We start from the raw sequence: 25,087 nt of genomic DNA on the forward strand, positions 1-25,087 counted from the left end.
GAAGAATGAAGGGACGAGCAACGACGGGCAGAAAAGGAAGAAGAGTAAGTCCCTGAACATAGGAAGAAGCAGGTCCCCATCACGCGGCCACAAGTTAGGTCGGTGTTTCAAAACTTCGCTAGTAGAGAGAACGAACGACACACCTCTAAATGCTAAGCGATGAGAGATCTTAATGATCATTAAAGACTCCTCCTTTGTCAGATGGTTGCCTAGGCTAAGGGGAGATCTGGCAACAAGAAACCCGAATGTCTTCTGCCATTTCCACCGAGATCACGGACACAACACGGGAAATTGCAGGAATCTCCGTGACGAGATCAAAGAGCTTATTCACCACGGGTACCTGAAGAATTACATCTTGCAAGAGGAGAGAGGGCAGGCAGACCAACAGGGGGATCGTTAGAAGGACCAGAGGAGGAATGCCCCCAAGACTAGCATACAGAATGAGCAGCCACCTTGGCAGCTACCAGAGGAGAGGCCAGTTCGTGGAGTGATCAATATGATCACTGGAGGGTCCATCATCGCGGGATGTACATCAGCAGCTAGGAGGACTTCAGTCCGCAAATTAAAGAATGAAGGTGAAAACCCGGCAAAGCGACATCGACTCGAAGAACCTATCTACTTCACTAAGGATGACGCGCATGGGATCCAATACCCGCATGATGATGCTTTAGTAGTGAATCTAAGGATCAACGACTTCGAGGTGAAACACACTCTAGTGAACTCAGGTAGCTCAACAGACATACTCTTCAAGGAGGCTTTCAAAAAATTACAGTTATAGTAGAGTGATCTGAAATCAGCAGATAAACCACTGATAGGGTTCAACGGCGAAGAGGTCAAGCCTCTTGGTCGAGTCACAGTACCCGTGGAGGTAGGCACGTGGCCGAACATTGCCCCGAAAGAAGAAAAGGTCCACATACCGGTCTCTGATGCCAAACCAACCAGAACTCTTTAGATCGGTGCCTCGATCAGCGAGCCACTTCGATCTCAACTATCAGGCCAATAAGACAAAAGAAACGCAACCTCACCCCGGAACGATGGAGGGTAGTCGATGAGGAGGTCGGGAAGCTCCTCATGGTAGACTTCACCAGGGAAGTCCATTACCCGAGTTAGGTGGCCAACCCGGTTCTGGTGAAGAAGGCCAACGACAAGTGGTGCATGTGCGTCGACTACACCGACCTGAACAGAGCCTGCTTGAAAGACTGTTTTCCACTGCCCAAGATTGATCGTCTAGTGGACGCGACCTTAGGGCATGAGTTGCTAAGTTTTCTGGATGTCTATTCCGATTACAACCAGACTAGGATGGATCCTGCTGACCAGGACAAGACCGCATTTGTAATTGAGCTCGGGCTATACTGTTATAAGGTTATGCCCTTTGGCTTGAAAAACGCTGGGGCAACATTCTAGTGCCTTGTAAATAAAGTTTTTGAGTCATTAATCGGCAATAAAGTAAAATGTTATGTTGATGACATGGTCATGAAGACCCACTTTTTGAATTCTTTGTTAATCGATTTAAATAATGCTTTTCAAATTTTAAGAAAATATAATATGAAATTAAATCCGAATAAGTGTGTCTTCGGAGTCACTTTGGGTAAATTCCTAGGCTACATAGTCAACTGACGTGGTATCGAAGCCAACCCCAAAAAAATAAAGGCAATCCTAGATATGAGACCACCTCAGAAAATAAAAGAAGTCCAGAGGTTGACTGGCCGGGTTGTAGCCTTAAGCTGTTTCATGTCTAAATCGACAGACCGATGCATCCCCTTTTTTCAAGTAATAAAAAAGGGCAAGAATTTCGAATGGATCGAAGAGGGCCATTTCACCTTTGACGAGCTGAAAATGTACCTAAGTACCGCACCAGTTTTAACTCGAGTTGAGGAAGGGGACGAGTTAAAACTATACCTCTCCGCGAGTGACGAAGTAGTTAGTTCGGTACTAATCAAAGAAGTAGATCGGGTCCAATGACCCATCTACTATGTTAGTGAAGTTTTGCAGGATGTAGAGACTAGGTATCCGGAGATCGAGAAACAAGCATATGCACTGGTCATAGCAGCTTGGAAACTATGCCCATACTTCCAGGCCCTCACTATCGTTGTTCTCACCAACAGACCCCTGAGGCAGATTGTGCTCAAGCCCGAGGTGTTTGGAAGATTAACAAAGTGGTCCATCAAGCTGAGAAAATACGATATCCAGTTCGAGCCACGGCTAGCAATCAAGGCCCAGGCCTTGGCAGATTTCGTAGCAGAGTGCACGCTCGATGCACCAACCCCTAAATTGACCGAGCTCACTCACATGTCGGAGGCATTAACCAGCGTGGCACTGGACCCGATCAATGTAATACCGACCAAGGACAAGGAGCCCAGAATCCTTCACGTTGATGGCTCGTCCAACTATCAAGGAAGCGGTGCGAGACTGCTACTGTACGACCCAAGCGAGGTGAAACTAGAGTATGCTCTTTGCTTCAGATTCGAGACATCGAACAACGAGGCAGAGTATGAAGCGTTGATCGCCGGGCTAAACTTAGCAAAGGAAATGAGAGCAAAGCACCTAGTTGTATGCAGCGATTCACAACCTGAGGTCAACCAAGTCATTGATGACTATGATGCCTATGACCCAACTATGGCAGCTTACCTGGCCAAAGTTAGAGAGATCCTGCATAGCTTCAGTTCCTATTTCATCAGGCAAATTCCAAGGTTTGAGAACGCTGAGGCCGATGCCTTATCATTCCTAACGAGCACGAGCGACAACACTATGCGACTATGTACATAGAGGACCTACCTCGGCCCAGCATTCTCGGGGGGTAGAAGAGGTCGCTCCTGTGTTGCAAGCGAAACTGAGCTGTATCGACTCACTCGCCGATTACCTACTCCACGGGACCTTACCGGCAGAACGCAATGCAGATAGGAGGGTAGAGAGTTAATCAGCCGAGTACGTCCTCATAAACGAACGACTGTATAGGAGATTCATCACGCTCCCCTACCTGCGCTGCCTACGACCCTCAAAAGCTAAGCTCGTACTTCGCGACACTCATGAAGGATTGTGCGATGGACACTTGGGGGGCAGAGCCCTCACACAAAAAGTATTAAGGCAAGGCTACTATTGGCCCACAGTGAAGGTAGACGCACTTGAGCTCGTTAAGAAGTGTGACAGATGTCAGAGGCATGCCAATATTCACCATCAACCTACTGCCAATCTGAAGTACCTTAGCAGCCCGTGGCCTTTCGCGCAATGGGGAATCGACATCCTCGATCCTTTCCCATCGGCAACCGAGCAAAGGAAGTTCTTGGTTGTGGCAATAGATTACTTTACGAAGTAGTAGAAGCCGAGCCCCTGGTAACCATCACAACTCGTAACATACAGAATTTCTTTTGGAGGAACATAGTATGTCGCTTCGGACTACCCCGGGTGCTGATATCCGATAATGGGAAGAAGTTCGAAGATATTAAGTTCCAAAACTAGTGTGCCAAGATGAGGATCCAACAAAACTTCACCTCGATGGCACACCCTCAAGCGAATGGACAAGCAGAAGTAACTAACAGGGCGATACTTCGTGGATTGAAAGCTTGCCTAACCCGAGAAAATGGATTGTGGGTGGATGAACTACCCAGTGTCCTTTGGGCCTACCGAACTACTATCAAGACCGCGACAGGTGAGACCCTCTTCAACCTCACGTATGGTATAGAGGTGGTGATCCTGGTAGAGATTGAGGTATCCACATTGCGAGTTGAGGCTTATGACGAGGAAGCAAATGATGACGAGCTCCATACCAACTTGGATTTGGTAGAGGAGGTGCAAGACCTGGCCTACATTCAGATGCGACATACCAGTAGAGAGTAGCTCGGTACTATAACGCCCGGGTCAAGAAGCAACAGCTTCGTGTCGGCGACCTAGTCCTCCAGAAAGTTATGGTACCTGAGACCGGTATGGGTAAGCTCGGACCGAACTGGGAAGGTCTGTATCGTATAAGACATGTGTTCGGGGAAGGCACGTATGAACTTGAGACTTTGGAAGGGAAGCAGGTACCTTGAGCTTGGAATATCGATAACCTAAGAAGGTACTACTTATGAGTCCACGACTCCATGGTAAAATTCCTCTAAGTCCATGGGACCACCGAACTGGTCAAAAAGACGACAAGCTGGAGAGAGGACAATGAGTCACTCGCAAAAGCCTAACGGCCATGGTGCTGAGATGACAGAAGATTTTGACACTACAATAAGTCCTAGTCACCTCTTCGGCATAGGCAGACTTCGTCCCAGTCGCCTCTTCGGCATGGACAGAGAAGTGCTAGTCACCTCTTCAGCATAGGCTGTTTATGATCCAGTTGCCTCTTCAGCATGGGCTCATTAAAACCCAGTCGCTTTGGCATGGGTAGGGCAAAGTAGCCCAGGTGCAGACAGGTCAGGCATGCATACCCTACAGTGTCTGCTCACCCCGACATACAATAACAATTGTTCCTATTCGAGTTTGGGAGTAATCTCGAGTTTGGGAGAAATCTACACTTACGAAAATTTTTGCACACAAGGAGTTTTGCAAAGTATTTGTATTTCATTGATAAAATGCTTCAAGTACATAGTAAAAAAAAAGAGAGAAAGATTACAACTGTTTAGCCGAGCTCAGAGGCTCGGAACATCAAGTATTTACAGGGGGCCAAGAAAAGAGGCATCACTTAGTTCAGGGCTCCTCATCCACAATGAAGGCTTCAGTAGGCAGATTTGTCTCCATGCGATCCTCGGCGACATCAGCCTCCTCTCCCTCTTTCGTCGTCTCGTCATCGAGCAGGTCATCGTCACTTTCTGCCTCGGAGTCTAGATCCTTGGCGGCTTCAACAACCATCTCCTTGGTGATCTTAGACGTGGTGATGGCACTGAGGTCAAGGTGGGGAAATTCACGTCGGGTCAACCACCTACTGAGCTTGAACCCCTTGTGGTAGCCCACTGTCCCAGCATCAACCAATCTCTTTCGAAGTTCCGCCGAAGACTTGTACTCCTCAACCGCCTTGACTTTGGCCTCCTCCAACGCTTGAAGTAGGATTTCAGTCTGCTCTTTCACATGAGCCACGAGGTTCTCATTCTCTCTCTTCAGTGCCGCCTCGCGCTCCTCAAGCTACTTTTTCTCTGCCTCGAGTTCCTTCTTCTCCGTCATTAGCAGAGTCAATAGCTCCTTCTTAACTCACGCATCGTTTTTCAGCTGGTTGATCTCACTACTATATAAGTTGAGCTCGGAGTGGGCACTTCGAGAGGACTCCTCGGCTTCAAGAGCTCGCTTTAAGTTCACCTTGGGCTGATAGGCCAAGACGTGGATAGAGGAGTTCACCTGCCAAAAGAAGAAAATAAGCATCACTATGTAGAAAAATCTAAGGCAACTTGAAAGCTAAGTTTAAGTACATACCACCATACAATGCGTGGTTGCTCGGGCCCTGAGCTAAGCAACTGGCAAGTCAGCCCAATGAGCGACCTCCTCGGCAAACACCGCGTTCTTGCTCTTGAGAAGGCCAAACTTCGAAGTCAAAATGTTCCAGATCAAAGTATCGCTGCCCGAAGAGGTGAAGGTCGTTGGAACGGGCTCTGAAGACGTGGTCTCCTCGAGTACGTAGGGTGGAGTGGCCTTGCCCGGGTCCTCCTCAACCAAATCAATTATGAGAGGCTGTTCAGCGACGGGTGGGTGTTCGGGCGCGGGGGCGGCAACCTCAGTGGTGGTGATCTCAATTTGGAGGCGAGCCTTCTTGGAGGCCCTTTTCTTCTTCTTCCCCTTTTGCATGCTTCCAAAGAGCTCATCGACAGGGATGTCATCCATGGCAACTGCGGCAAATAACGAACTAAGCCAGATACAACACCGAAGTAAAACAAATGGAAAAAAGTACAACAAGTAGCGACCTACCAGGAGGGCTTAGACTGGCTTGGACGAGTTTCTCCTCAGTCACAAAGTTTTTGAACTTTAGGCTGAGCTTCTCCCAAGATTGGACCTCCTCCCTTGTCTTCGGGTCCAATCTGATGTCGAGGTCCTAGATGGCTGCCCTCCAGTGAGTCGGGAATGGCCACCCCTCGGTGTTACGAACCACGAAGTAGCGCCTCTTCCAGGCCGGGACCTTGTTAGGGAGCTCATGCAACAACTTGTACCCAGAGCGAGGAGACATATAGTAACTTTCCTTGTGCTCGGGTAGAACGCAAGCCAAGTTCTTCTTGATGGAAAGGATCGATGAGAAGATGTCAAGGTCTAGGGGACGATTGTAATCGTTGAAAAGGGAAATGGTACCTACGATGTTATGGATGGAGTTTGGGTGTAGATGGTCTATGGCAATGCCAAAGAATTTAACGATTTCGACTATAAAAGGGTGGAGTGGAAGATGCAGACCGGCTACGAGCTGCTCCTCGAAGACCACGATCTCGTTGTGACCATTATCCCAAGGAAAGTTGCCTAAGGGAATACTATATACAAAGTCATTGGGGGGTCTATACCGAGCTACTAAGGATAAAAGCCTATCCGCTGTCATTGTAGACGGACTGAAGTTATTTGGTAGGTGACCTCAATGTGAGGTGGAGGCTGATTTACCAGAAGCTTCTCACTTTCACCGAGGTTAGCCCGCCTCGGATGGATTGGAGTATGCATCCTATGCCGAGGTACCCACCTCAGCCCCAGCGGACTCACCGCTCCCATCTAGAAGGATATCTAAGATAGGGCTAGACATATTAATGAAAATGACAACGGAATCAAAAGCAAAGGGAGACACACTCACCAAAAGAAGACCAAAGAAAGTGAGACGAACTTGGACCCAGGAATAGCTAACACCGAACTGGGACACTTGAACGTAACCTCAAGGATTTTGGATTTGTAGTTTTGTGGTGAAGAAAGTAGGCCCTTTGGCCCTTATTTATAACCAGTATATCCGGGAATCAACGGTCAAGATCTACACGATCCAACGGCTCCTAGGAAAACCAGTTACACACCTCCCAAGGTTGAAATCAGTTTAGCGCGCGTTTTGGCATCCGTGGAGACTATAATCAGCTTGACGTCTGTGCGTACCTAATACACGATCTGGGTCACTTCCTGTTTGAGCCAACAGTCGAACAGGTCCAACCAACGATCCGCCCTCCACATCACCTGGACTTCGTGCCAAATCCACCTAGGCTTATCATGAACTCCTTGCGCCGGGTCAAGAGCCCTGGCACGAGGAGTGGGGGGGCAATTGATGAGGGGTAATTTGGCATTACCTAGTAAGTAAAGGTCACGTGGACACGATTTGCCTGTAGAATGACAAGTCAGCAAGGGGAGTCTAGTCAGCAGTTTTCAGAGTGGATGTTCAGCCACCTCGGCATTGAGCCACCTCGGCATTGAGCCACCTCGACGCTTAAGCCAGTTCGGGGCCCAGGATTTGAGGTGACACGTAATCGATTCTGAAAGCTTCCCAGCGAACTCTGAACATCATGGGATCACGCCGCATAATGGTAGGCCTTATCCTCTCCCCGCCCGGATCGGGCGGCGACGATAAACTTCATTGACTGGTACGTTACCCCCCGACTAAAGTGGAAACGGATCTCATCCACTCAGGCTGAAGATCCCGGAACCGTTTCACCAAATTGATCCCTCTAAGCACTATTTTGCAGATTGATCCAGCTCACCACGCAAGTACGTCCAGGCAGTTCTCCAGCTAGGAGCTTCCAGATCGTGCATCATCAATATCCTTTTCTTTTTGTTTTTTTTTTTTGCTCAAGGCTTACGCCTCAAAACGCCTTAAGGCTTACACCTCGCCCTTATGAGACACAACCGCCTCCCCTCCACCTTTAGCCTTTTAAAACCTTGTATCAAACTGCAACCGTCATGAAGCGTCAAATGTAAGTTTTGAGACCTTGTTTGTGTATGGGCGATGCTCTTTCTATTAATTATGCAGGTGTTGCATTGCTACTTTTTTATGAAAGAATAGGCTTCCTTGCCATTTCATGCAGGTGTAAGAAAATTTGCTTTATTTTTCATGCTTTATTCTTACCCATTCGCCCATATTATTATTATTATTATTATTTTCATAATTCCCATATTCTCAATTATCTCATACTTGATATTCTATTTCTTCTAAAGCATATGCATCATATATATGGTCACTCTTCACTAATGCATATTAGTGCAAGAAGTGAATAGGAATGCCTTGTTCTTAAAACAATGTTGGTTCATATTCCTAAATTGAAAAGTTTGATAAGGAAAAAAGTACAAAACTACTTTGGTAAGATTCTAACCCAAATTGTATTGTATATTTGGGGTACTAATACCCCTTTTTTAAGGTGTTTTTATAAAAATCTTTTTAAAAATAATATAAAACTAACCTTGTAAAATTAAAAAAAAAAATTATGCATGGTTCAAAGTGTTGATAATAAATACACATTTTTCAGCATATTGGGGTGTATGGATACTTTGAACCATGAATCCATGTCTAATATATCATACAAGTCATATAAGATACTAATTTTATGTTTTCATGTCTTTATTGTTTATGGATTATATCATTTTCTTTTTTTATTTTTTTTGCTCAAGTCTTACGCCTCAAAATGCTTTGAGGCTTACACCTCGCCCGTATGAGACACAACCGCCTCCCCTCCACCTTTAGCCTTTTAAAACCTTGTATCAGACTGCAACCGTCATAAAGCATCAAATGTAAGTTTTGAGACCTTGTTTGTGTATGGGCAATGCTCTTTCTATTAATTATGCAAGTGTTGCATTGCTACTTTTTGATGAAAGAACAGGCTTCCTTGCCATTTCATTTATGCCCTTAAAGCCGAGATCTCCTATTGTTGCTCAAGTTCATGCTATTTTGTTAGAGTTATGGTTGATCAAATCCTTGGGAGTGGAAAATGTTATGGTGAATTCAAACTATCCTCCTTTGAGTGACATTTGGGCATTTCTTTTTGGGGAAAATCTATGATGCGTGAAAGATATGGTATAGGAAGAGTTTTGACCAATCAAAACCCACCCATGAATTTTGATAAATAACACCTAATTAGCTACCAACTTTATGATTCTAGTTGATTGGTCAAAAGTTTTTCAAATATCATATCTTTTCCATATCATAGTCAAACCAAGTATATCTTGGCTGAATTAAAGTAATTTAAAATGTTTGTTTTGTTCATGTAACCAAGGAGTTAAACAAGATTACTCATTTTCTAGCCACTCAGAATTGTGAAAAAGGAGAATGGCTTGTGGTATTTCCCTCTTGGCTTTAGTTTTGTTCCAAATCTCTGATGTATCAAGGCATGTTTCTTCTAAATGAAAAACTTTCATTTGATTACCAAAGGAAAAAAAGAAGTTATTAAGGAATTTTACATTGTGTTTTAATTGTATATAAGTTTCCACAGTCAATTACAAATCAAAGATATATCTTCCTTCTCTTGTAAGAATTCCAGAGATCCACCATAATACTTCTTGGCTTCTTGTCTTACGATAGTTGAAAGCCCTGTTTCTCCTTTTGATTCTAAACCATTTATCAAGATTTTAAATGTCGATTTATCAGGTTCACATTCCACCACTTTCATGAGGTGGAAACACTCCATCACAAGTTCAATGATGCTAAAATCCATAAAAGTTTGCAATAGAGCATTGAATGCCTCAAGATCAGCCTCCAGATTGCTTTCCATTTTCATATACAAGAAAACACGCTCAACCATTTCAAACAAGCCATTATTTGCCAACACCTTAATCATACCAGCATACACTAGCACCTGAGGCTTATACCAATACTCCTTTCGAATATCTTCAAATACCTAAATCATGAAAAATAAATATCAGTCATTAATAATGTTAAAACTTATGGATAATGAACTTAACAAGAGATTCATTGTATTCACCAGTATTTCTTAGAAGTACTTGTTAAAAGAAGTATTTCTTAAAAGTACTTGTTAAAAGAAGTACTTATTTTAACAATCACTTAAGATTGTTTGGTAATCCACTTTTTAAATCACTTATTATGTTTTTAAACACTTGTTGGGGTGGGAATGTTTGATAAACTATTTTCTCCATAAATGTTTATATTGACACAAATGACAATTTTAGCCCTCACTTCACTCATTTTCAATTCAGAAAGATCAAATACGGATCTACTCCAGAACGTGTTCTCAAACATTTTCCTACTTAACACAAATGAATTTGTAAGTAGGAAAGTGTTCTCAAACACTACCAGGAAAGTGTTCTCAAACACTACCATACATTTCCCAAATAACACATCAACTCCAGAACGCACAACAAAAAACATAGAAGTAAAAATAAAATAAATACAGCACCAACAAATGCAAAACCAGGAAACGTTGTAAGAAATGTAAAATCGGAAAGATTAAAACACCAACCATCGATAAACAAACAGTTATCGAGTTTATGAACACAAATAGGGGATACCTTTTTCTCGATCCCCGGGGCGGCTTGAGAAAGCTCGGTGGGTTGCTGGGCTTGAAGAAGCCCTTCTCTACGCTTCTTGAGGAGATTGTCCTCCTGTTTGTTTTTTCTTATCTCAACGAGATTGTCTTCTCTCCTCCGCCAAGCCTCGTCTCCATCGACACCAGTTTTGTAGGATTTCTTGCGAACTTCGGTTCGAAGAGATATTGCCACTTGATTTCTCTACCTTTATCTTCTCTCTCTCCCTCGATTACTCTGTATTTGTAAAAATCCCTCAAAGAAATGAGAGAGTCGAGTTGGTGTCTGATGATGCACAATCCGACCGATCTTAGCTGTCAACGATCTTGCCTCTGAACCGGGTGGCAGGGACCTGAAACAGAGGGAGAAGAGAAGCTCCGGGGAGAACCCGGCGTAAGGGCTCCGAAGCTCAAGTTAGAGTTTTTCAAAGGCAAGATAGATCAGATAGCGCAAAAGTTAGCATACCTCGTTTCTGGGGGGTAGGAGCCTTTTATAACCACCTCGCGCACTCACTTCCAGGCTTCCGTCAGATCAGGCATGATTACTTCTGAACTCCTGCTAGTTCGGATGTCATTTCCTCCGGCCGGACAGAACCGCCACTGCTCCTTTTGTCGGAGCCGTCTCTGCGGCTAGTAACGACGGTGGCAGGTGGCGGTAGCAGGAGGCCGTTTGAAGTGCGGCTGTCAGGCGTCAGATCCAAAATCAGTCAGGTGCGTCACCCTTGGATACAGACGTCCTTGGCGTCAGGTACGTTTGGTCAGCCTGGTGTTTCGGAAGCGAAGTGTTGGAGTGGGCGAGGCGTCTTGAGTTCGGTTTGGGGAGTGTTCCGAGCTGCCATGGGCCAGCTCGGGTCACAGCTTTGCGAGGCTTGGGGCCCAATATAGTTTGTGCTCCTTGCAGGGAGCTTGGGTTCTCAGTAGGGAGCTCGGGCTCTTAATAGGGAGCTCGGGCTCTTAATAGGGAGCTCGAACTCTTAATAGGGAGCTCGGACTCCCAGTAGGGAGCTCGGGCTCTTGGTAGGGAGCTCGGGCTCTTGGTGGGGAGCTCGGGCTCCTAGTAGGGCGGTTTGGAGTTCGGGCTCAGTAGCGAGCTTGGACTTGCTTTCGGTGTTTGCTTCGGGCGCTCTACTGCCCCGAGTTGCTTGTTTTTGCCACGTGTCGGGTGATTACGAGGTCGGGCCAAATTCCCCTTCATCAATTGCCCCCCACTCCCTGTGACAAGGGTCCTGTCTTGGCGCGGGGAGTTCGTAAGGTAGCAGAAGAGTTTTGGTTCGTGCTGAGGGCGCTCGCTTTAATTTGTTTTTCAAAAAAGGGCGCGCGTTTGGGAGACGTGACGGCAGTCATTCGAGAGTTGGGCTGCGGACGCTTTTATTGCGAGGAGACGTGCGCCGGCACCCCGTCAGTTTCGAGAAGACGTGCGCTGACACCCGTCCTCTGATAGGACGTGCGCGACGCCTCGTCAGTTTCGGAAAGACGTGCGCTGATTGGCCTTGGAAGACGTGCGGTTTTAGCGCGGCTGTGGGCCGTTGGATTGGCTTCGATCTGGGCCGTCGCTTTCCGGCCGCTATGGATATAAATAGCGCGCGGGGGGGGGGGGGGGGGGGGGGGCGTCCTTGCTACTGTTGTACCTCTTGAGCTTGCGCTTAAGTTTTAGTTCGCGTCTAGGCTCTTCAGCTCGCGTCCCAGGTTCTTTGCTTGTTCGAGCTTTCGTGGTCTACTTCAGTCTTCTTCCCGGGTGAGTGCTTTTGGAATCCCGTTCCATTTTCTGATGTCTAGTTCGGAGGGTTCAGACTGTTCAAGCGGGTCTGACGTAGGTTCTACGAACCGATTTGCGTCCCCCGGTAGTTCAAGTGAGCTCGATGTAGGTCCTGAGGAAGGGGTTGAGCCTACAGCCCGAGGTGCTTCGGGTAGGTCGGCGTCCACCTCCCGTCGTGGCCGGGTTGTAGATCAGTTCGGCCCTTCGACTATGACCCCTGAGGGACTTCAATCCCTCATAGACTACTACGACTTGCCCGGGGAGCACGCCTACTTCATCCCTACGGGTAGCTTCCCTTGGGAACATGGTCCTGATGAGATCGTGATTTTCCGGGAACAGCTTGCTGCAGGGCTGCGACTGCCTTTTCATCCTCTTCTCGTCGAGGTTTTAAACCACTTCGGTGTGACGGTCGGCCAGCTTCACCCGAACTCCATTAGGAATTTAGTGGGGACGATCTCCTTATTTTGTGACGAGAACTTTCCTTTGGATCTGGAGATCTCCTCTATTTTAATGCTGAAAAAGCAAGCGGGTCCCCTTCCTGGGCGTAGGCGGGCATACTACCTGTCTCCTCGCCCTGGCTTCAAGCTCTTACACGGACTCCCTAATAAGGTCCCGGCATGGAAGCGGGACTATTTCGGGGTGCGAAGTGCGCTGGGGTGGCCGTTTCAGACCGGCTGGGGGATGGCCGCTCCCGACTCCGGCCTCACACTCGATAAGGAGACGGCGAAGGGCCTCCGGTAGTGGGCACGGCTTGGGCTGGAGTGTCAACGGTATCTGACGGAGGCCAAGCTTATTGCTGCGGGCCTGAGTTCGGGTAGGTTCTTTCCCTAGCGACCCTGTCTTGCTCTTCTTTTATGTGTCTTACTGATGCCGAACTCCTTTTCGCAGGTACGATGGACTCTCGAGGGACCCGAGGTGGGCACTTGTTCCAGGGCATGAAGAGGAGAAAACGGGTGGCTAAGCGAGCTCGTGCTGAACCGCCCAGGGTGCGGAGCCCGAGGTGCCAGACTATCCGGCGGAGGAGCCCGAGATGGTTCCTCCTATGCAGGAGCCGGTAGGGGCTCCTTATGCTGAAACCACACACATAGGGGCTCCCGCTTACTCCGAGTCTGCCCACACGCGAGCTAGGCCGTCGGGCTCGGAGGCCCCGGGGGGCTTCAGGAGCGTGCTATCGCCTGTTCATGCTCTTCAACGGAGTAAGGAGGCGATGTTTCCCGAGGAAGTTGCGGCGTGGACCGAGCTCCCTCTGCACCAAGTGGCCTGCCGTGCCATTACTCATGCTATGGTGGTAAGTGCTCCCTTCTTTAGAGTTCTTCGGCTTTTATTCTTCTATTCGTTCCTTTAATCCCGTTTTCCTTTGATAGGTGAACTCTTCTATTCACGCCTTAGCGAACCAGGTGGAGAGATGCTCGAGGCAGGCGCGAGCTGCCGAGGAGGCTGCTCGAACTGCCGAGGAGGCTGTTCGTGCTGCTGCTCACCTCGCGCGGTCTAGGCAGGCGAGGTCTCAGAGAGATGCCGAGGCCATGGGAGTGGTGGTGAAGCATATGGCGGAATTGAAACTGGACCTGTAGCACCAGGTCGAGTATCTTCGGGAAGATATCAGGGAGAGGACTCAGATCTTCTCTCAAGGCATCGAAGACGCGAAGAAGAAAGCTGTCAGTGATTATATTGCTTCGCCGGATTTCGATGATCTGATGGTGGACTCCTATAGGAGGGGTTTCAAGCTAAGCCGGTGGATGATCCGAAATACATACCCCGAGCTCGATACTAGCGCCATATCCACTTCGCGCATTACTCAAGAGATGGCTAACGCTGCGGATGCCGAACCAGACTCCGAGGGGGAGGTAGGTCCTTCGGGTGTTGTCGAAGTGGCTTCTGATAATGATGAAGTGGCCCCTGGCTTGTAAAATGAAATGTACACATCTATCTGAAATAGATCTTTTTTTTTTGAATGTACACATCTATCTTAAATGAAATGGCTTTTTGTTCAAGTGCTAGTTGTCCTGTCTTCGAGCTGCGTTTTTTGCCGAACTGACCATTTCGGTCCTTCAGTTCGTTTTGTACCTAGGCTTCGGGGTACTTGCCTTGGTGGTCTATAGGTAGTATCTTCTTAAGTTGACGACGTTCCATGCTCGGGGTACTTGTTTTCCTTCTAGGGTTCCGAGCTCGTATGCTCCCCCACCGAGTGTTTTCTTTACTTTGTAGGGTCCTTCCCAGTTTGGTCCAAGTTTCCCTACGCCGGGTTCGGGAACCATGACCTTACGGAGAACCAGGTCGCCGACGCGGAAGTTCCTCTTCTTTACTCGCGCGTTATAAAACCGAGCTACCTTTTGTTGGTAGGCCGCAGTTCGGATGTGCGCGAGGTCTCTCACTTCGTCCAGTAGGTCGAGGTTGGTGCGTAACTCGCCCTCGTTTGTCTATTCGTCGTACGCTTCTAGTCGCAACGTAGGCACTTCGATTTCCGCTGGGATCACCGCCTCGGTGCCGTAGGTGAGGTTAAAGGGGGTCTCTCCTGTGGCGGTTTTTTCCGTGGTTCGGTGAGCCCATAGAACACTTGGTAGTTCGTCTGCCCACAAACCTTTGGCTCGGTCCAATCGTGCTTTCAGTCCGCGGAGGATGGCTCTGTTCATTACTTCTGTTTGGCCATTTGTTGCGGGTGTGCGACCGACATGAAGTTCTGACTAATTCCCATACTTTGGCACCATTCTTGGAACTTGATATCTTCGAACTGTTTGCCGTTGTCGGAGATCAGTACCCGAGGTAGCCCGAAGCGACATACAATGTTCTTCCAAAAGAAGTTCTGTATGTTTCGGGCTGTAACTATTGCCAAGGGTTCAACTTCTATCCACTTTGTGAAGTAATCTACTGCCACCACTAGGAATTTTCTCCCACCTGTCGCTGGTGGGAATGGCCCCAGGAGGTCGATGCCCCATTGGGCGAAGGGCCATGGGCTGGTGAGGTATTTGAGGTCAGCAGCGGGCTGATGGTGGATGCTAGCATGCTTCTGACACTTATCGCATTTTCTAACGAGCTCGATTGCCTCTGTCTTCATCGTTGGCTAGTAATATCCTTGTCGAAGTGCTTTTTGGGTGAGGGCTCTGCCCCCAGGTGTCCGCCGCACAAGCCTTCATGGGTGTCATGGAGTACCAACTCGGCTTCGGCTGAGCGCAAGCATCGCAGGTAGGGGAGCGTGTAGGATCGTCGGTACAACCATTCGTCTATCATGACGTATTTGGCTGCCTGGCGCTGCACCCTCTTGGCTGCATTGCGGTCCGTGGGGAGGGTTCCGTCTAGCAGGAAGCTCGCGAGTGGGTCAATCCAGCTCGGCTCTGCTTCAGTGACGGGAGCGACCTCTTCTGCCCCACCGAGAATGCTGGGCCGAGGTAAGTCCTCTACGTACACGGTTCTCCTGGCGTTGTGGCTCGTGCTAGCTAGTCGGGACAGGGCGTCGGCCTCAGCGTTCTCTGACCTCAGGATTTGCTTGATGAAGTGTGACTGGAAGTTGAGCAGAGCCTCCTTTACTTTTGCCAAATATGCAATCATTGTGAGCTCGCGCGCTTCGTATTCGCCTGTAACTTGGTTGACTACGAGCTGGGAATCACTGCAGATAACCATGTGCTTTGCTCCAACCTTGTGTGCCAGGTTTAGCCCGGCTATCAGCACCTCGTACTCCGCCTCGTTGTTGGACGCCGCGAACTCGAAGCGTAGTGCGTATTCCAGTTTTGTTCCGCTCGGGCCGCGTAGCACTATTCCAGCCCCGCTGCCTTGTTGGTTCGATGAGCCATCTACGTTAAGGATCCAGGGCTCCTCCTCCCAGTTCGCGCTTGGTCTAACCAGGAGGGATGTCACACTGGCTGTTACTTCACGGGGTTCGGACTCGTTTGGTTTGGGAGCTCCGAGTTCGCCCGAACTGGGGATCTCGGGCTCGACCGGCTCGCGGGCTTCGGGGCTAAACGTGCATTCTGCGATAAAATCTGCCAAGGCTTGGGCCTTAATGGCAGTTCTTGGCTTGTACTGGAGATCGTACTCGCTGAGTTCGATGGCCCACTTCGTCAGTCGGCCGGAAACCTCGGGTTTGAGTAAAACTTGTCTCAGAGGTTTGTCGGTCAGGACGATGACGGTGTGAGCCTGGAAGTACGGGCGGAGTTTCCGTGCTGCTATCACCAGTGCGTACGCTAGCTTTTCTATCTACGGGTACCTTGTCTCTGCTCCCTGCAAGATTTTACTAACATAATATATGGGTCGTTGGACCCGGTCTGCCTCATTTACTAGTACCAAACTGACCACCTCGTCGCTGGCCGAGAGGTACAGTTCTAAGACTTCGCCTTCCTCGGGCCGAGCTAAGGTTGGCACACTGGCGAGGTAACCTTTTAGCTCGTCAAACGCGAGCTAGCAGTCTTGGGTCCATTCAAATCCTTTGCCTTTGATTGCTTTGAAGAAGGGTAAAAAGCGATCTGCCGACTTGGACATGAAGCGGCTTAGAGCGGCTATGCGGCCGTTTAGCCTCTGAACTTCTTTTACTTTCCGATGCGGTCTCATATCTAGGATGGCTTTTATCTTGTCCGGGTTGGCCTCGATACCGCGCCGATTGACAACGTAGCCTAGGAAATTGCCCGAGGTGACGCCAAAGACACATTTGTTGGGGTTCAACTTCATGCTAAACTGACGCAGGATTTAGAAGACATAGTCCAAGTCTTTTATTATTTCTCGTGAAAACCGTGTCTTGACGACCATGTCGTCTACATAGCACTCTATCTTTGTGCCGATCAGGGGCCGAAATAGCCTATTTACAAGTCTTTGGAAGGTCGCCCTGGAATTTTTTAACCCGAAGGGCATGACCTTGTAACAGTATAGACCAGACTCGGTTATGAAGCAGGTTTTTTCCTCGTCGGACTGGTCCATCCGGATTTGGTTGTAGCCTGAGTAGGCATCCAGGAAGCTTAGCAATTCATGTCCCGAGGTCGCGTCCACTAGGCGGTCGATCCTAGGAAGGGGGAAGCAGTCTTTCGGGCAAGCTCGGTTCAGGTCAGTGTAGTCGACGCACATGCGCCACTTGCCGTTCGCCTTTTTCACCAGCACAGGGTTGGCCACCCAGCTCGGGTAATGGACTTCCCTTATGAAGTCTGCCGCGAGGAGCTTCTCGACTTCCTCGTCGACCGCCTTCCAACGCTCTGGGGCTAAGTTCCATTTCTTCTGTCTAACGGGTCTGACTAAAGGGTCAGTGTTAAGTTTGTGAGTTATAAGACCAGGGTCAATACTGGGCATATCGGCCACGGACCATGCAAAAATATCTAAATTTTGGAGTAAAAAACTTACCAGTTCGGTCCATAAGGGTTCTTTGACGAAAGCACCAATCTGGAATGCGCGAGCTGGGTCCGTAGGCGAGGTTGGGATCGCGACTGTTCCTTTTGTGGGCGAGGCTCGTTCTTCGCCTTGTTCCGCGGGCCGCCTTGGTCTTTCCCTTTAGGGCGGCAACGTAGCACTTGTGGGACTCGAGCTGGTCGCCCCGCGCTACCCCCACACCGAAGTCCGTAGGGAACTTCATGGCCAAATGGTAGGTGGAGACCACCGCCCGTAGGATATGCGTGATTGGCCGCCCTACTATGGCATCGTATGGGGAGGGGGTCGCGACCACCAAGAAGTCGTGGTTGAGTCTGACCGCACAAGGCCACGTGCCGACTTCCACAGGCACCGTTATTTTTCCAAGGGGCATGACTTCCTCTCCGCTAAAGCCCACCAGGGGAGTGCTTGCGGGCCTTAGTTCGTTCCTTGGCAGCTGTAGCCGATCAAACGCCAATTTGAAGAGGATGTCCGCTGAGCTGCCTGAATCTACAAGTACGCGCCTAACCTCGAAGTCGCTGATTCTTAGTTTAATGACAAGCGCGTCATCGTGAGGGTAGCGAACTCCTCACGCGTCGTCTTCTGTGAAGAGGATTGGCTCCTCGGTCTTTGGCCTTTTCGGAGGGTTCCGCTCCTCGAGGACCGCTTCGCGAACTGAAGTCCGGGCTGCCGCCGATGTACACCCCGCTACCACCGAACCTCCCACAATTACATGGATGGTTCCCCGAATTGGCCTTTCTACCGGAGGCTGTCGCTGCATCGGTTCGGCAGGCCTGCTACTAGTTTCGGGGGCGTCCTTTTCGTGTTCGCCTGGCCGATCCACTTTATTGCTATTATTGTTGTGCTGTACAAAGTTTCTTAAGTATCCGCGACGGATGCGCCCCTCTATTTCGTCTCGGAGGTTATTGCACTACTCGGTACTGTGACCATGGTCCCTATGGAAACTACAATACAAATTCTTGTTTCTTTCGTTCGGATTTCCCTTTAGGCGAGGTGGCCATTTCACGTACGGGGCGTCCTTAATCGTCATTAGGATCTCGATCCGCCTCGTGTTCAGTGGCGTGTAGTCCGTCCGAACTGGCAGGGGAGCTCGGAACGACTGGTTCGGTTTTGGGTCCCGGGCCGGGATTTTTCGGTCGACTGAGTTAGAGGGCTCGCCATCCCTCTTTCTTTTCTCGTTTTCGCCCTCGATTCGTTGGTTGATTTCCTCCTCAGTCCTCATGAACTTGTCCGCGAGCTTGAGGAACTCGGCCACGGTCGCGGGCTGGTTAGCTACCATGTGCCATTTGAACTCCTTGTGCGTCACCCCTCTTTTCGCTGCGGCGAGCTGCACCGCGGGGTCTAACCGTGGTATCTGTAGGCATGCTTCATTGAATCGTTTGATGTAGCCCCGTATGGGTTCTCCTTCCCTTTGGACTATCCCGAAGATGCTTTCCTCTGCTTTGGGGCACCGTTTGCTGGTGACAAAATGTGCAGTGAAGACCTGCACGAACTGGGCCCAACACTTTATCGACCCGGGGGCCAGGTTCCTGTACCAAGTGCGGGCTACCCCCTTAAGGGTGGTGGTGAAAGCCACGCACATGCATGATTCGCTGGCTCTGGCGAGGTGCATTTGGGACTGGAAAGCGTCCACGTGGTCGTTGGGGTCGAAGGACCCGTCATACTTGTCTAGAGGCGGGAGCTTGAAATCTCTGGGCAAGGGGACTGCCAGGAGTTCTGACGCGAGGGGGGAAGGAACTCAGAGAATCGGGGCAACTCCTACCTCGTCCGAGCTCGTCTCGCCTTTGCCTCTAAGCTCTGACAGGACGCAGGTGGCGGTTCGTCGACCTCGACGGCGCCTTCGCTGCTGAGTGGGCCTTGTACTGGCGCTGCTGGCCTCCGTGTTGCCGAGCTCGATGGGCCCGGAGTGCTGGTAGTCCGCTGCTGCCAGTGCGCCGAATCGGTTTTCCACCAGTGGGGACTCCGGTTTGGAGCCCCGAGGTGCCGATCTCGCGGGCGAGGTTCCCGATCCGCCTGCGAGCTGCGAGGCGGGGATGACTTTTCTTTCTCTCCGGCCTGAGGACGAGGCCTGGCCGTTTGGGGGATTTTGGGGCCTAGAGGCCTTTCCTTGGTGGAGGCGCCCATCCTGCAAAGAGGCCTTGACCGACTTCGGAGCAGGGTGGCGAGGTGGAAGTAGTGGTTGGTTCGGTGTCAGTTGGGGGAACTGCTATTGATAGTGGTACGGGGAGAGGTTGTGCAACACTTGGTGCTGGTGAAGCTAGTGTTGTTGGAATTGTTGCATCTGGGCTTGCATTGCCCGCATGCACTGCATTAGGTCGTCCAACCGATTTTAGCTAGATGCCAGGGAGACGGCGGTTGGTTTAGTGAAGGTAGTCTCGATGGGGAGAGGAAAGGGGGTGTTCGCGGCAGGTAGGTTTACAGGCGCCACTGCTTGTGGCGTATTCAGATTGGGAATTCCGTCCACCGAGAGGGGGATGGTGAACTGCCCAACACACACCACGGGAACTTGAGGCTATTCCCCGGTGGTGTTTGTCTCTGTGCCGCGCCCGGCGTTGCTGGAAGAGGCCATGAGTATTGAGTTTTTTAAAGAAGAAATGGGTATGAGAGTTTTGGAGGGAGGCCTTTTGAAGCGTTCCCACAGACAGCGCCAATTGATGATGCACAATCCGACCGATCTTAGCTGTCAACGATCCTGCCTCTGAATCGGGTGGTAGGGACCTGAAACAGAGGGAGAAGAGAAGCTCCGGGGAGAACCCGGCGTAAGGGCTCCGAAGCTCAAGTTAGAGTTTTTCAAAGGCAAGATAGATCAGATAGCGCAAAAGTTAGCATACCTCGTTTCTGGGGGGTAGGAGCCTTTTATAACCACCTCGCGCATTCACTTCCAAGCTTCCGTCAGATCGGGCATGATTACTTCTGAACTCCTGCCAGTTCGGATGTCATTTCCTCTGGCCGGACAGAACCGCCATTGCTCCTTTTGTCGGAGCCGTCTCTGCGGCTAGTAACGACGGTGGCAGGTGGCGGTAGCAGGAGGCCGTTTGAAATGCGGCTGTCAGGCGTCAGATCCAAAATCAGTCAGGTGCGTCACCCTTGGATACGGACGTCCTTGGCGTCAGGTACGTTTGGTCAGCCTGGTGTTTCGGAAGCTAAGTGTTGGAGTGGGCGAGGCGTCTTGAGTTCGGTTTGGGGAGTGTTCCGAGCTGCCATGGGCCAGCTCGGGTCACAGCTTTATGAGGCTTGGGGCCCAATATAGTTTGTGCTCCTTGCAGGGAGCTCGGGTTCTCAGTAGGGAGCTCGGGCTCTTAATAGGGAGCTCGGACTCTTAATAGGGAGCTCGAACTCCCAGTAGGGAGCTCGGGCTCTTGGTAGGGAGCTCGGGCTCTTGGTGGGGAGCTCGGGCTCCTAGTAGGGCGGTCTGGAGTTCGGGCTCAGTAGCGAACTTGGACTTGCTTTCGGTGTTTGTTTCGGGCGCTCTACTGCCCCAAGTTGCTTGTTTTTGCCACGTGTCGGGTGATTACGAGGTCGGGCCAAATTCCCCTTCATCAGTGTCGAAGAAGAGAGGGAGATGATTGAGTAACGAATTTGTAAGTAGGAAAGTGTGAAATTAAAATTTCAGCTCAGCTCCAATACGGAGAGATCAAAACTTATTTATTATACCTTTCTCCTTGGTGCCATGGCAATGATTTTTAGGATTCTTTTTGATGAATACAGACGAGAAATTCTAGATCTCAAAGCCCGCAGACTATTCTCAAATTTCTACAAATATGCAGCTGGAACAACTGCTGTTAATCCCGCCATTGAAGGAGAAAAAACGCAGCACAACAGCGACAGAGATTTTCTATTTTTCTCCGCTCAATCTACTATGTTATTTGTCTCAAGGTAGAGACGATCAACAGTAGCTTCAATCTGAAACTCAGATCTCCCAACCTACAATGATGGGCTTAAAAATAGGGAAAATGGCGCTTAAACAATGTCAAAAAAAATACCCTCGTGCAGGGGTATTTTGGATATTAAAAAAAATAATAGGGATTGGTTCGTCCAATTTTTTTGGAGCCAATTTGAAGTCACTTTTTCAAAGAAATAATTTTTCCCCACTTTTTTACCAAATAACCATAAATACACAAAAAACCACTTAATGTGTGGTCTCATGTCTTAAAACAAGTACTTCTCTTAAGTGTTCTCAAACACTACTTAAGGCCCTGTTCGCTTTTCAATAAGTTATTTACCCAGGTAAATGTACTTACCAGGGTAAGTGTTTCCTAAGAAAGACTTATCCGGGTAAGTGCATTTACCCATGTTCTTTTATTTTTCATGTAAATAAAAAAATGACCATTTTAGCCATAAAAATCCATTATTAAAAGGAGCATTTTTGTCCCATTCAAGTGTTGACAGTTTTCCTCTCAGGTGGGAAAGTTATTTACCCACCTAGGAGATGGGTATCACTTACCCGGATAAGTGGTACCTAGGAAAATAAACTTTTCTTGGTCTCCACATAAATATGAAAAAAGAACATGGGATTCTTGATCAATGGAAAAACTTCCCCGTCTCAAAATCCAAAAAAAGAACACACCCTAAAAATAGAAGTAAAAAAGAAGAAATTCATCAGTGTTACTATGGAAATGTCAAATTAGTAAGGAACAAACACTTTGATACATCAGCACCTCAACCAAGAAAGGGTGATATAATGCCATGGGCCCTAAGAAAGGGTGATGTAAACACTTCTCACATGCCCCATCAATACCAACTAGGATCTTTTATTTTTTTCTTTTTTAAATAATCAATGTGATTGGCGCTTTTAAGTTGCTTCATCCCCATCCCTCAACACACGCGACCAAGGGAACATGTCCCAATGATAAATACAAGAAATATTTTCAATGCATGCTGAGATATGCATGTGGGGCGCTAGTGGGGGCCGTGGGGCATTGGTGTGATCTCAAATTAGTATGGCTTTAAGGAGAAATGAACCTAGATAAGGAGAGGTAAAATTAATACATATTTCCTCTAAGAACAACTAAAATTGGAAAATGTTAAAGTTGAACCATGAAAAGGAGTACCATCTATTTCCAACAAAAGTACTAATTTGCATTTAATTAAAGAGTAAATAAGTATGTAAGCATCATAAAGATTTCATTTATAGGGGATGCAAATGGATCGGATTGGATTTAAATTAGAGTATATTTGAATGCATTCAATACTGTTCATATGGGATCAGATATGATAGGATTTGATTTGATTTGAATTCGAATCTAATTGATAAGTCGAATCTTCAAATCTGATCCAATCCAGTTTGTTTTCTTTAAAAATTAATAAATTATTAAAAAATAAAGTATACTAATTTAAATAAAATAAAAACAAGAATATAAATATTTTTAATTATTTTCATCATATATACATATATACATGTATACATGTTTTTCATAAAAAAATAAATAATATAAGATGGCAGAGGAATTAAAACGAGAGAAAAAAGAAAAACCTTGAGAGCCAGGAGGGCTTCGTTCTGTCTCTGGAGGTCCCGAAGAACAGCGATTATATCCTGCTTGACCAACCGCCTGACCTTGGATTCCATCACGCTCTCCAATAAATCACCATCGTTCTTCGCACGCTTCAACGCTTGAACGGCCTGGATGGCTTCAGTGCTGATCCGACCTCTCTGCAGGGGTTTCCTGTTTTTGCTCCGGTCTCTCATGATGACAATCATAGAGCTCTTGGAGCTAGAATATCGAAGGAACGGAGGGTGAGCTAAGGTTTTCAAAATCGTAAGAGTAGCATTGAAAGATTTCTGGCTGGATTTAGGTTTGAGCACAGTAGAAAGAAAAGGAATTCGCACTGCAGACGCATACATAGCTTGTATTGACATTGTCCCTCTCGCTCTTTGGCTGTGAATTCCGGAGCCCCACCCCTCCAAAGTCCAAACTAAACGACCTGGTGGACGAAGGAATCTGTATTGAGAAAGCTGCCAGCGCCGTAGATTAATAACTCAAATAACGAAACCCACCTTGTCTGTTGATCTTCTTGCCAGTCAGAGAAAAACGAAAACCACCTTTTTTTTATCCGACTACGGTCATTGACAGCATTCCAACCCTTAATAAGGTTATACCAAATTAATTTAGTCAGATGATCGAGTATTCGATTTGGGTGGTCTGAGGAAGAATTCCATCATTAAACGCATATATTCTGTACATACGCATCAAGCCGCTGCTTAACCAGCATTTATTCCTTCTATACGCCAATGAAGAACAAAAAACGAGGAAGTAGTAGAACGAAAAGAAAGGAAATTTTGTCGCTACCAAGAACGACTAAGGTTTCAGGTTGCTAGAAGTAAGTTACTATATCAGAGTAGGGAGAGGGTAATCATGGACGACGGGTGGTTTCTATGTTGCAGAGTTAAAACGGGGAGGAAGTAAAGCTTGAAAACTAGGGTTTCACTCCGAAGGATCAACGGAGAACGAGAGAGAGAAGAGAGAGAGAGGGCGGACAGGGATTTACACAAAACCAGGATAAGTTTACGGGAAAGTGAAATGACCATTTTGCCTATGTGCTTTTCAGGTTTTTTCCATGCATGTCAACTCTAACTCAGCTTGGCGGAACGGATGATTGTACTTGTTATACTTGTTTTAACAATTACTTAATGTTATTTGGTAATCCATTTTTCAAATTATTTATTATGTTTTTAAGTACTTATTGGAGTGGGGATTTTGGTAAGTTACTTTTCTCAAAAGTGTTTATATTGACACAAATGACAATTTTATCTCTCACTTCATAACCTTATCTTTTGGTTCTTGTTCTGATGCATCTAACAAGTGTTTCTACTTCTTTCTTACTAGTAGAATTGTGATTAGAGCTCTTTACAAGAGCTTCTTCAGCATCCAGCAATCGTTCGCCTCTTCACCTCCATTTGAGTAAAACACCGGCCTGAGATGAAACATCTTCTCTCTATGTTTAAGTAGTGTTTGAAAAGGAAGCAAAATTTCAACGTTCCTGTAGGTTCGAACATAAAGGCTAAAACATCTACTAATGAATCAAGAATAGATGGAATTCCATCAAATTCTTCTTCCTTTTCACCATTGTTTCTGTTGTACGATCAGAAACACATGAAAGAAAAGAAAAAAAAATCCATAACCCAAGAACAAAATAAACCCGCATTCCCCCATAGTGAAAGGACCCATCTCTCTGATGTACCGTAACTGTTCTTTCAATTAACACTTCCATTCCTAGACCAAATCTACCAAAGCCCATCAACCCTAACTACAGATTGGGGGGAGAGAGCACAAAAAATTCTAAGTTCACCAAGTAAAAATGAACCCCTTTTTTGTCTTCCTTTTTCAAATGTAATACTGCATTGTAAACCAAATCAACGTAACCCTAGAACTCTAACCACAAAACAAAATGTCGATAATAGAAAAGCAATTAAAAAACTCCAAAATCAAATACCCACATCTGTAACTCAAGCAAATCAATATAAATATATTAAGCTGAAATGTGTACGTAAGAAGGCTTAGGATGAGGGAAATGGAATCTAATAGTATCTTTTGCCTTTTTTTCTTTCAAATTATAAGAATGCCACTCTCTTTCCTACTAATTCCTTATCTCTTTTTCTTACAAATTACAA

At 47.6% G+C, this 25,087-nt stretch overlaps 2 protein-coding genes across 5 annotated transcripts; one reads left to right on the forward strand and one right to left on the reverse strand.

The window, feature by feature from the left end:
- The first annotated feature begins 2,289 nt into the window (after window positions 1-2,289).
- On the forward strand, window positions 2,290-2,766 carry LOC148791157 (uncharacterized). The gene has a single exon (XM_088890408.1). It carries the CDS (start codon window positions 2,290-2,292, stop codon window positions 2,764-2,766), a length of 477 nt encoding a protein of 158 aa, XP_088746534.1.
- Window positions 2,767-9,255: 6,489 nt separating this feature from the next.
- Window positions 9,256-24,053, reverse strand: LOC104606850 (vacuolar sorting protein 9 domain protein). 4 transcript variants are annotated; one of them, XM_088889223.1, is made up of 4 exons: window positions 23,474-24,053; window positions 23,319-23,400; window positions 22,952-23,189; window positions 9,256-9,740 (listed from the first exon to the last, which is right to left on the reverse strand). In XM_088889223.1, the coding sequence occupies exons 2-4, from the start codon at window positions 23,333-23,335 to the stop codon at window positions 9,336-9,338; spliced, it is 660 nt and encodes a 219-aa protein (XP_088745349.1). In that variant the 5' UTR covers window positions 23,336-23,400; window positions 23,474-24,053; the 3' UTR covers window positions 9,256-9,335. The 4 variants fall into 4 exon arrangements, with proteins under 4 accessions (XP_088745349.1, XP_088745348.1, XP_010270550.1 ...); XM_088889222.1 differs by having other exon boundaries at window positions 23,319-24,052; XM_010272248.3 differs by having other exon boundaries at window positions 22,952-23,400; window positions 23,474-24,045.
- Between the last annotated feature and the right edge of the window lie 1,034 nt (window positions 24,054-25,087).

This window comes from Nelumbo nucifera, chromosome 6, assembly GCF_055504915.1.
Source record: "Nelumbo nucifera cultivar China Antique chromosome 6, China Antique-T2T, whole genome shotgun sequence".
Classification (NCBI taxonomy): domain Eukaryota; kingdom Viridiplantae; phylum Streptophyta; class Magnoliopsida; order Proteales; family Nelumbonaceae; genus Nelumbo; species Nelumbo nucifera.